The following is a 12545-nucleotide window of genomic DNA, read 5'->3' on the forward strand; positions in this document are numbered from 1 at the left end:
GGGGGGTAGTGAACTGGGGAATGAGGGTTACCTGGCCTCCTTAAATACCTAGCCAGGTAAGTGGACAGCCACTGGGGTTGGCCCTAGGTTTCCCGCCGAAACTGGGTTTCCCGCCAAAACCCTTCAGGCCAACGCCCCCTGGTGGCTGTTGCTATGCAGGTGCCTGCATACATAACAGAGAGGAATAGTCTTTCTTCTCAGGCCTCCTGATTTCAGTGATGGCACCTATAATCCAGTTTATAGCAACGTCTCCAAAGGCTTTCTCTAGACTCACAAGAGGGCCATTTAAGGGCCAGGCAATCCTTTTTATTCCCCTAGACATCTCTACACTCTTCTACATGTCTATTTTTATTTGTCATTTGGAAGCTGTATTGCATTGTGATATGATTGTTGTAGCATTTTAAAGTGTAGTGTAAGCAATTGAGAAAGCAAGTTTCATGCATTTTATTTCAGGGAAAGAATTATCTGCGCCTGCTTAGCTTTTTCTCCCCACATCTGCTGGTAGCTTTCACCCAGCTGGGTTTTCAAGCCCCTGTAAATCTTACCATACCCCTTAGCAAGAATGTGAGGCTTCCATATAATTTACAATACAGTCCATGTACAATGACTCTAATGCCAACTCCCCCTGCTTCAAGGAATTCCCTTTTACCTATCCATAGCCAATCCTCCCAAATATTCCTGTCACCAAGTTATTCCTTGCCCTTTATACCTTCTCACATTCGTGGCCCAACTCCTCTTTAGAGGATCAGTCTGTGATTCTTTGTTCTAACCAGGAAATGTGTAGATTCTGTGTGGCATCTGCTGCACAATCTGTGTTCAGTACAACTTGTTCCGTTTCCCTCTCCAGCATTATGATCCTATGATTCCAGCCAAACCTATAAATGCTTGTGACTGCATTGGTTGAATCTCTGGTAATTCGACATGTGGACAGAACAATGCCGCAGAAACTTTCCCACTGGTCAATCCGACTGCTAACTAGAACTTAAGGAATCTTGCGTAGAACTGCAATCTAACGAAATAGTAATTTCCCCATCCCTGCAGGAGCTTGGGCAGCTTGCCAACAGGCAGCATATACAGAGTAGCCCTCAACTTAAAACCATTCATTTAGTGACCATTTGAATTTACAATTGCACTGGGAAAAAGTGACTTACGACCAAATCTCTCATGACCATTGCAGCCTCCCCATGGTCACGTGATCGAAACTGAGGCACTTGCCAACCGGCATGTATTTTCGACAGTTGCATTGTTCCAGGATCACAGGATCACCATCTGCAACCTTCCCAGCCAGCTTCTGTTGAGCAGTCAATGGGGGAAGCCAGATTCACTTAACAACTGCACCAATTTGCTAAACAACTGTGGGACACAGGTTACAAAATGGAGCACAATTCACTTAATTACCTTGCTTAGCCATATTGGGCCTCAGTTGTGGCCATAAGTTGAGGACTACCTGTAGGTTGAAACCTTCTTACTTTTATCACTAGCGTATCGCATATCTTAAGTTACAATAACAGATCATTGTGGATCACCGAAAGACTCATTTACAAAATAACAAAGTCATCACAAAAGCTTCAAAAGGAAGACCCAGTATAGTTATGGAAAGATTTTGAAACCATGTTTTTATTCATTTCTGTTACTATGTGTAACTCTTTTCTTACACCTTTTGGCTCCTGTAGAATTATCATAGATTTATGCACTTTCTCTCTCCCAGAATTCGAAACTTCTAATGTTTTTCTTTGCACAATACACAAACTCGATTTTATTACTAAAAATCAGGGATAACAACCAAGCTGGAGAAGTATAAAAGGGAATAAATGCATAAGGAAGGTTATCCGTGACTACTAGCTTTCAGCTTTACAAGCTATAATTGCAATACAACTTGCTGGGCGATGGAAGTTGGGAGATCCTTGTATGTGTCTGATGCTTGTAGGCTTTTCAGAAGTTCTAGATCAATCATCAAGGCATCAGCTTGGAGGAATTAATGTGCCTTTGATCTGACATGCTAAGCATCTTTTGTTCTTACCTGTACCATGATTTTTCAGCCCCACAACTGACTTTCCCCCCCCACATATGGGAATAATTAAAGGGTGTTTCCATCTTAATCTATCATCAAACTCTGACTTTCACTTTTATCCCTAACTTTTTAAAATGTAACTACAAACAGGAGATGATTAAATGCCAACTAGGAATAGAATGCATTTTTAAGTTAGCAAAGTTAGTTGGTTTAAGAAAAATAAATTATTGTGTACTAGATCTGACTTGAATTGAATGCAGATCTGTGTGCCTCACAAAAAAAGCAAAACTTATCTGAAATCTTTTTGAAAGGTTTTTTTATTTACAGTGCTAAACAATATATATATTTATATATCTCATCCTCATAATGTCTGTGCCATAGAAAATACTGCAGATGGATCTGCTTTAATTTACAAAGAAAAACAACCAAATAACCTGACAGGAACAAGGGAGAAATCAAACTTTGGTCCCCTAATTAAAAAATAACAAACACCCAAAATGGGGGGGAAAAAAACCACACTGAATCACATATTACTTTACACATTAAAAACAAGCTTTGCCTCCAGGAAGAAAAAAGTTCACCAGATTCAGCTTGCTGCCTGTCATTTAAATTTGTACAAAATGTATTAATTAAAAACTGTATTTTTTTTAAAGTAACACACATTTCACTGTATTATCATCATCACCACCATCACCACCACCACTACATTTTGCCTTTTTCCTGCAATAGAAAGGGAAGAGGCACGGCACAGGAACACATCGTGGCAAGTTTCCCCGGCCCCGGACTGACTTCCTGTGTGCCAAACGTGATTTAACCCTTTCAGCACCATAGAAACTCCACAAGGTTGTGGAAGGGGCCAAGAGGAAGGAGGGGGGAGGGGTGAAGTGCTGGACAGAAGCAGGGAGGAGTTTGCAAGGAGGTGTTGAAAGCCGAGGAGGCAAGTGAGGATCTCAGGCAGCAATTGTGAGGGTGTTCTGGGAAGAGATCGGAGGAAGCCATGTTTCTAAAGACTGGAGCTATCTGAATGGAGGGCGAAGGGTAATGAAACTGTAGAGAGCACTGTAAGATGGAAACAGATCTTGGGAGCTGGAGAAGAGCTTCCTTCAGCTTCCTCTTGACAGAAAGCACATTGAACTCCTCTTCTTCCTCATCTGCAGCCACAGCACTACAGAGGCTGCCTGCACAGACAGAGGAAGGAAGGTGTGCGGATAGTTGGACAGCGGAGAAGAGGATGCAGATGGAGCCAAGAGGATCAAGCTGAAGAGCCATTTTCTGTCTTCTTTCTTTTCGGGTCAACTTCATCCTTCAAACAGAAAAAAAGATGGATGTATTTGGTGAGAAACACTTTGGTTGTAATGCAGGTGCTTCTAACTCAGTTGATTGGTGAGTGGAGAGTCGAAGAATTGATGCACCGGTTGGGCCAGCCAGCAACTTGGAAAGTGGGCCCACCCTGAACCCTACAAGTTTCTATAAAATAACCACTGCTGTGGATCCACAAGACACATATAGATAAACATCTTCTTTATCTGTGCCTAAAATGTTAAATTTCTTGCCTGACATTAGTAACTCTTTTGGGTTCCAGATGCCACCTACAGTTTTAAGCTATGATCTGAGGACCAATAATGTCTGAAAAACAGCCACAATCTTGAAAGAGACTGATATTTCACTATATTTTAACTTTTTAAAATAACAGCAGCAAGAACAACAACAATGATGATGATGATGATGATGATGATGAAATCCTGCAATATTATTATCAGTTTCCCCTTGACACCTAAGAGTGCAGTCAGTTTGATCCATTTGTGTTACTTTTTGTTTTCTGACTACCATACAGCAAGTCTGTGAGAGAAGCAAGACTGGGGAATGAAGGACAGATCAAGGCTCACTACCACCAATCTCCACGGAGGGACCTGCCACCAAAATCTTGCCTCGTATTAGAAATTTTCTAACTCCATTCTATACCCTACCATACTTGTACAAAGGGCTTCAGGAATTAAGATTTCCACAGAGTCCTAAGGACAGGTACATAACTCTGTAAGAGTTTGTTACGAAAATGGTGGGCAACTTCCTGTTAGCTATCAGTTGATGCACAGGCCATTTCAGATGCAACCCTTGCTGCGCTCCCATCCTATATGTTGCCTTTATACAAAGGAAAATGTAAACTACCCAGACTCACTTACATAGTGAGATGGGCAGTGTCTAAATTTGATAAATGAATTGCTGTAGTGTTGAATCAGCCCCTGGGTACTTAGATGCTATCCTAATATCAATTTTGTTGCTGACTTTCCCTATACATTCCCATTAAGGCATTCCTGAACACATTAAACAGAGTCCTACTCACCTCTTCCTGCTTCTTTTCTGCAGATCGCTTTACTGCGTGTGTATCCGGTTCCCGCTCATTCTCATCATCTTGGAATTAGAATAAAGAGTAAATCAACGCTAACTAACTGCCCATGGAATTCACTTACCCAAAGTTTATGAACTATGTGGATGACTTGCTCTTACCTTCATCTTCTTCATCTTCATCATCTACATCCTCTGGATTTGCATCTTCATCGTCTTCCTCTTCCTCAGCCCCATTTTCATCATCCTGCATAAAGCCAAATGATAAAACAGTTGCCACCTGCCAAATAGGTGTTCAATCCATTATCTTCAATCCATTATCTTCGTAAAGTTAACTCCAGCAGACTTTGGCTGTGTTTATATGTTTATTTCATCCCCTACACCCAAGACAGGTTGAAACTATAGCCACCATTACTCTATTACACTTATCGCTCGCTCTTCTTTTGAGAACTTGAGAGTGTCCTGTTCTAGCAACTCTCAGCACCAGAATTTCTTAGTTTCATCAGCAGGACTATGCTATGAACCTATTCTTTTTGGCTCCTCTTGTCTATTGTTTTTCAAAGCACAGCTATCATTCCAAATCCATTTCTAAAGTGATTGGAGAGCTAGCAATGGGGATAGAGTAAGAATCAGGGTGGATGCATGCACATTCCACACACTATATTAGGCATTTCAACAACTGATCCACGGTTAAGAGCCTAGATGTATTTCTTTTACACGTGTTGACATCACCTGAAAGATTTTCAGCCACATGTCAAGTCCTAGTTATGACTTTCATATGTTGAGTCAGTTCTTCATTGGTCTATTGTAATTGTTTTTCCTAGCAAATACTTTGTGACTAAAACCTCTGAGTGTCTTTAATACCTGCTTTACTTGTAATTATGGAGGCACTCAACAGTAACTTTGTTACTGTGCACTCCACTTCATTTTTGTTTTTAGGTTACTCTGATGAAAAAGAACTACTATGCAAAAGGCTGAATCAAAATTTTGGGATGCTACTGTGAACTATACAGGAAAACGATGGAGAAAAGGACCATAAGCAACAGTGCAAGGTAAATATGTGACAGCACAAGTTATCTTGTCACCAAGACTTTTGGATTATACAGACAGAGCTTTCATAGCTATAGTTTTGCTCCAAACTCTACTTCAGTCCTTGTCCTTCTCTGCACAGAGAAAATACTTTCCCTGAAAGATGGATGTATTTTTATAATAGGGGTAAGCAACTTTATGAACTAATACCATACCAGATTTAGAAAGTTTCTAGGGAGGCAATCAACCCATGCCCATTCTGAGAATAAAATATTACGTCTTCTTAGCCTAATACCTACACAACTCTGCTCATTTGCTAGTTCCCTTCAAAGCAAGCTCCAAGAGGTAGAAGTGGTTATGGTAGCCAAGAGTAATCTCACTTGCCCTCTGTGCTTCTGCCATCTGCACGGACTCCGTCCACAGCTCCCGAAGACACACAGAGATCCAGAAGAGCTGACCTAATGACCGCCTTGCTAAGCCAAAAGAAGCCACATATTTTGGAATGTATGCCAACTGTGCAGCTCTTAACCACAAAGTACTTACCAGGGGGGAAAAAAAGAATGACAGAACTATGAAAAAACTCACCCAGCATTCGAAAAACATCAAGGCTGCCCCTTTTGCTACCTGCTATTTGTTACGCTCCTCTTCCCTAATTTTTCTTACAACTGGAATTCTAGAAGCAAACCTCGGGAAGCTTCACTGGCCCTGTGACTTTTTATTGCCTTCTCTGGACTCTCCCTTTACACCCCAGGTCTTCACTTCTTCAATACCTGAAGTCTGAGCCAGTGGAGACTTTGTAACATTTGTCTGTTCCTTCTTTGGTTCAGTCCATTTCCCAGCATCCTCTATTGCAGCTAGATCAGGGGTAGGCAACCTCGGCTCTTTTACGACTCATGGACTTCAACTCCCAGAATTCCTGAGTCAGCTATGAGTTGAAGTCCATGAGTCGTAAAAGAGCCGAGGTTGCCTACCCCTGAGCTAGATTCTACTCCACCTCTTCCAGGCTCTCGAGAGTTTCACTGATGAAAAGAGGGATTGGATACTGCACCCCCATGCTGCTTTCAGGGGCATGCTTTTACTTTGCAACTCCAAAGCTTTACCAGTTTGCAGGAAAGTAGTGATGAAGAAAGCTGATGACTGGCATTGCCACTCTCCTTTAGGCCAAATAACTTTTTCAGTTCAGACTATGTTTATTGTTTCATCATCTCAAGCACGGTAGGCTTGGTTCAATAATGATCATTACAAGAAATCAGAAGGTCCATCAAAAAAAAGTGAGAGGTGGGCAGACTCCATGCAGTTCCTCAAATTGCCCTCTTTCTTATGCCTCATTCTTGCCATGCCCCCTCACCTCTGGCTCCCCCATGAAATACAGACCCAATTACCTCTACGATCTCTTTCTTGTCTTTGCGGGCAGACTTCTCCTCATGCTTTTCCTTCTTCTCTTTCAGCTCCTAAAAAGAGAGGGTGCAAACTACATTAATGTCATATTCAGCATGGCTGGTATAATAAGAAATGTTGCAAAATAGTGAGGCAGCTGAAGAAATGACTCAGCAATTGTTTTTAAAGATCATTTAATGAAATGCAAAAGCAGCCAGGATGGAACATTATATGAGAGAACACTGGAGAGATGCTTTGCACTTTTTACAAAAATCACAGTTTGTCACTGAAATCACACATGCCTGTTATTTTGACATTCGTAAACAAATAAGGAAACCCTGATAAGGCAGGAAACATTGAAATGCAACTGACGGCTTGTCAATATTCAGTATTTGTTGCATAAGTTACCTGTAGCCTGAGACATACACTCCAAAGGCATCTTTCACTAAACATGTGGCAGAATTCGCCAATCCATCATCATCCTTTTAATTGGACTCTGTGGAAAACAACTTGGAAAAGAGTTGTGCTCTGTCCATTTCCTATGCTGCTGTTTTTAATGATGCATAAAATCTGCAACCTGCTTTAACAACTTCTCACGAAATAAGTACAACCCTTATAATTGCTTCCTAAATTGTAGTACATTAGAAGTAACATTACATCTCAATATCAATACAGAAAGTGGCTTTCTTGTATCTCTGTAAAGCTTGTGATGCAGCTTTGCAGATGGGAATTCAAACCCTTTCTGTGCTACACAGTGCTACTTTAGCAAACGTAACTCAGCTATATTCCAGTAACTGGCTCTGCAACTATTAATCAAGAACATGTTTCCATGATTAAGGAAACTTATTAAGATGGCAGAATCAATGAGAACCAGCTTGGTTTAATGGTTAAGGCATCAGCTAGAAACCAAAGGACTGTGAGTTCTAGTCCTGCCTCAGCATGAATGCCAGCTAGGTGATTTTGGCCCAATCTCTCTCTCTCAGCCCAATCCACTTTACAGGATTGTTGTTTTCGGGAAAATAGGAGGAGTATTATGTATGTTTGCCACCTTGAGTTATTTATAAAAGATAAAGGTGCTTAACAGGATAAGAGAAGACCCCCCCCCACGCCATCTGTGAGGGGAGAGAGGGGAGGACAGAGAGAGAGATGGAAGCAGGAAAAGTGTGCCAGGAATAATCTACAATTTCTTTTTGTGTTTTTTTATTGGGAATTTATAGGGGGGAAAATCTGTCTTTTTTTTAAAAAAAACCTGAATTTTACATGGGCCAGCTAAACAATAAATCACATTCTCTTTAATGCAACTACAACTAAAATTATAGTGTAGACAAGTGTCAGTGTAAGATTGAGACAGAGGGCGGGACAAAACGGTACAAGGTGTATCCTATAGATGAGAAAGGTTCCGAGCTGTCATTTTCCACTAGAGGGCATTGTGTAATTTTTGAAGACATGATATTTCTGACGCCTGCCAGCCACAGGGGAGCCTACTCTGGCCTAGTTACATACTAATCTCACCTGAATTGATCGTTTGGGTAACAGACTCACAGCATCCAAATCTGCGGCTCTCCCTCCAAACAGCTTTATTCAACACATCCAGTTCTCAAACGAAACTTCCATGTTATCTTCTTCTTCCCCAAATTCAGGAGCTTCATAATGGACCAGTTCTGGATTTTCTTTGTAAAACAACTACCTTTTCACTGTACCCCCTTATCCTGCTATTTAGAGTAGCTTTTTGAATTCCCACATGGATGGTCTGTGTCCAAAGTTTTAGTGCACAATGGCCTTAATATTTAAAGGCCTTCAGTGTAGGATGAAAGACTAGACAAGAAGCACATGTCTAGATAGATATTATCCAGTTACAAAATGGCAAACAATTGTTCAGATCAATTCATCTCTGAAGGAGGCTGTTAAATTGGGTACAATAAACAGAAGATCACTAAGCCATCTCCATTCTGAAACTGTTGCACAGAATTTTAAGCATATAGTTCTGGGTTACAAAAACACCGCCTTACCCTATATGGAAAATTATACGACCAAGTTCCAGTTCTCTTTGGTTTTCTTCATAGCAAAGCCAAAGCAGAAGCGAGATCGAGTCCTCTGCAATGTTTAACCTTTATCCCCATGTCCCTGGCTGCCCTTAGGATTGTTTCAATTAATTATTTATTTTCCTTCTCAACTGGTTAAAAAAAAATTGTGCAAGCTTCAGCCCTGGAACTCTGGCTGTTTGCTGTTTGTCTGCCCTTCTCTGTAAAAGGCACAAGGGAAGCATATAAGCATAGTCTCATTAGATTCCAGTTTACTTCCAAATAAACCCATTAGGGATTTTGCATCTTAAAAGGCTCTGTGTTTCATTCCATATGGAAGTGCTTAGTGACAAGACTCCCCGTTCCTAATACTGTGACTGACATTTGGCTATTTTTACTTCTCTTTTCACCTGCTTTTCGATTAATTTCGAATGGGTCTTATTCATAAACTAGTTGAGGGAATGTAAATTAAAACGATGCTGATATTACCCATCTCACCCCCTCCCCACGCCCACAGCTGAAAGACGTATGCGATTTTTCTGAGGGATGTGTTGTCTTATCCTTTGGGGACGGCACCCCACGAGAATACAATAAGGCCGATAACCCGTTTTCTGCTCCGTTGAACGCCAGTTAACACCCGCTGCTGCTTCCGGAACAGATGTAGAGAGTGTGCTGCTAACGGTCGATCCGCTAAAGCCGCCAATACCTAAAATCTGATGCCTCCAGAGACCAGAGACGAGCCGGCGATGGAAAGGACGCGTATGCTGGCAACCTGGCAGGCAAGCGCGAGCCCGCGCGCACCCCCGCCCTTTCATTGCCTTCCATCTTTTTTTTTTTCCTGGCTTTGTGTTGCGCTCCTCCGCCTTACGGCTTTCTTCCTAAGACAGCGCAGCGGTTTATAGCCTCCTCTGCCCTCCAAAGCACCCCGGTGGGAGGGAGGGAGGGAGGATCGGCCTCCTTCTTTCCAAGCAGCGCGCCTTTCGAGTGCTGAGCCCAAGAGAGAGCGCGGGCTTTTGAAGACGAAGCCCCCTCACCATTGTTGCCTAACGGGGCTTTTTTCAAAAGAAGAGCGATTTCTCTCGGCGGAGCCGTGACGTCTGCCTTTACCGTCGCCAGTTTCCAAAGGCGAAGGGCCTTTGGCAAAAAAATAAAAAAAATAAATACGTAAATAAATAAAAGTAAGCAGCCAAGGGCGCTTGGGGTTAACGGCCACCGAGAGGAGGGCGCTCCGGGGGTGGAAGGACCGAAGCCCATACGGCGTCTCGGCGCGCGGGGAGCTTTTCTCGACCCGAGTCCCCAGCCGGGAGCTGCTCATTTCCAAGGAAACAAAAAAGGAAGCGCGCCCGGGGCGCAAGGAGGATGAGGGAGGGAGAAGGGAGCAGGCAGAAGAACCGGACCCGGGAGGAGGCTGGCGGCGGGAAAGGACGCAAGGCGAGCGCGTCTTTCTTCCCCTCCTCCACGGCCGCCTTTCCGAAAGAGTCCTGGCGCGCCGCGAGCGCTACGGAACGGAGCGAGCTTGGAAGAAGCGGGGCTCCCAGGTCCCGCGCGTAGCCAGCCACCTGCTCGATCTGAGCTTCTCACCTTGGCTCCGAGCTCCACCGGAGCCTCGTCGGCGGACTTCTCTGACATCCTGGGCAGCGGCGAGAATGAGGCGAGGCAGACTAAGATGCAGCTTCGAAGCAGGGACCTGCCAGCTGCTGCCGCTCTGCTCCCAAGCGCCAGGAACAAAATCCTCCTCTCCCGCGACAAGGCAGTGCCAGAAAAGGGGCTCGGTGACGAGGAAGCGGGGAGGGAGGGGCCTGCGGGGAGGGAGGGAGGGAGGGAGGGAGGGAGGGAAGAGATTAGAGGCAGAGGGGAAAGGAGCGAGCGGCAAGCGGGGAAGGACGGCTCGCAAAGCCACGGCGCTGCGTTTTGCAAAACCAACGAAGATAGCTTTGCAAATAATTATCTATCGGACGGGTGAAGAGAGATTATGCGGGTCCAGGGCTGCACCGAAAGCCGTGAACCTGAGCTGGTGCCCTTGGGGACGCTGCCGCGAATGCTTTGTCCTCCGTTCCTTTGTTTGCCCTTTCTTTCGCCCGCGCCGCCTACAAACGATCGCACACGCCCTTTGTACTAGCCCGCGTTATTTATTCCAGATTAACTAAACGCCTATTTTTTTTTTGCTTTCCACCCAACGGATCACGAATAATCGCAGGTTTTTTTCCCCCGTTCTGTCTGCCGTTCTTGATTGTGACAAAGCATGCGGCAGGACTGTGTCCCGGCAGGAACGCCGGGCTCCTGTTGCAGGGGCGACATTTCCAGAGACTGCCACTTTACAGTTCTGCGCCGTATAATGTCAATCGGCAGCTCTCTGCATATGCTCAAGAGAAGACTGGGATTGCCAAGGATCGATTCTGCCAGTATCAAAACATTACATTCACATTTGCCAAAGCGCAAGTGTTAAGTAACCCAGTACGGTGTGCTTGGAGCGTTGGGCAGGCTTCGTGAAAGTCCACATGCATGGATTCCCTACTTCTGCCATACTGTACTTGTTGCCTATCACACCGGATTAAAAATATAAGTGCCAAGCTTGCCTATTCGTTTGTATGCAACCAGAGGATATAATCACTTTAAACTGATTTAAAGTGGTATAAAAATTACACGACATCATAAATAGAATCACAGTCTGGGTAACCACCTTGTCCTCAATGTGTCTGGGGACAAAGAAGCAAAGTTCCTGCTCTTCCATTTGTCCATCAACAGGCCCTAACTAGTCCACAATATTGCAGAAGGGTGCCATGTCATTCGTCATCCTGAGCCCATAATGTCCAAATATCAGCAGAGCTGGCTGAGGAATTCTAGGAGTTGAAGTCCACACATCTACAAGTTGCCAAGGTTGAGAAACACTAGTCTACTTGAAAGCCACATTCCAAATGTGAAACATTCTCTCCCTTGGATTCTGTTTCACTGCGGTCCACTTGCAGTTGACAGTATGATCTTCTTCCTTCCTGTGAAGTTTTAAATAATGTTTTCCTGTTCAACTGTCCTTTAAAGCAGTGGAAAATATAGCATCTAAATTAACTAATAGGTTGGTATGGAATGGACTTGTTTTGAGGATGTTTGTCCCAATTCAATGCAGTATCTTTGTGGACTGCACACATCCTGAATAGGTGAAATATTTCTTGAAAATGAAAAAAAAAATCATTCTAGTTTAAACCATACTGAAACATCTTGTCACCGTGCAAAGGTTTTCTGTTGTATTTGTGCCAAGATGTCACTGATCTGTGCATCGCTTACAAAGGAATGGGATTCCTATTTGAATCTGCAGGGAATATATGAAAATTTGTGGAGATCTGAAATCGTCTTTTTCTCTCCATCCACTCTTTGTATTTTAGATGATACACTGACTGAAAAACATGAAAGTAAGCATTCCATCACATATCCTTTCCACAAGCTGTGATGGCCTTTTAGGCTTAACCTTGGGATTGAGCTTTGATAATCTGGAGCATGTACTTTTGGCAAAGCATAATAAAAATTCAGTCCCAGTTAACCAGCACATGGCTGTTTTCAATTTACAGCAATTTTTAAGTTGTCTTCAAAGACAACTTTAAATATAATTTATTACAGTACAGTGGTTTATAATCTGGAGGCTATCAGGTACAGATAGGTGGAGCCAGGCTACCTCTATCCCAAAATGAACATATGGTAGTAAATGGCAGTGCCAGGTTTAGTTACGGTAATGGTGTTGAGCATCACTAGGTCTCCTCTACATTTATTATGGC

At 43.3% G+C, this 12545-nt stretch overlaps 1 protein-coding gene across 1 annotated transcript; it reads right to left on the reverse strand.

Annotated features, from left to right (window-relative positions):
* Positions 1-2312: 2312 nt before the first annotated feature.
* Positions 2313-10563, reverse strand: PTMS (parathymosin). Its single transcript, XM_083351940.1, has 5 exons — positions 10363-10563; positions 6766-6834; positions 4517-4601; positions 4353-4420; positions 2313-3314 (listed from the first exon to the last, which is right to left on the reverse strand). The coding sequence occupies exons 1-5, from the start codon at positions 10408-10410 to the stop codon at positions 3264-3266; spliced, it is 321 nt and encodes a 106-aa protein (XP_083208066.1). The 5' UTR covers positions 10411-10563; the 3' UTR covers positions 2313-3263.
* Between the last annotated feature and the right edge of the window lie 1982 nt (positions 10564-12545).

The sequence above is a fragment of the Vipera ursinii genome (genome assembly GCF_947247035.1).
Source record: "Vipera ursinii genome assembly, chromosome: 2".
Lineage (NCBI taxonomy): Eukaryota > Metazoa > Chordata > Lepidosauria > Squamata > Viperidae > Vipera > Vipera ursinii.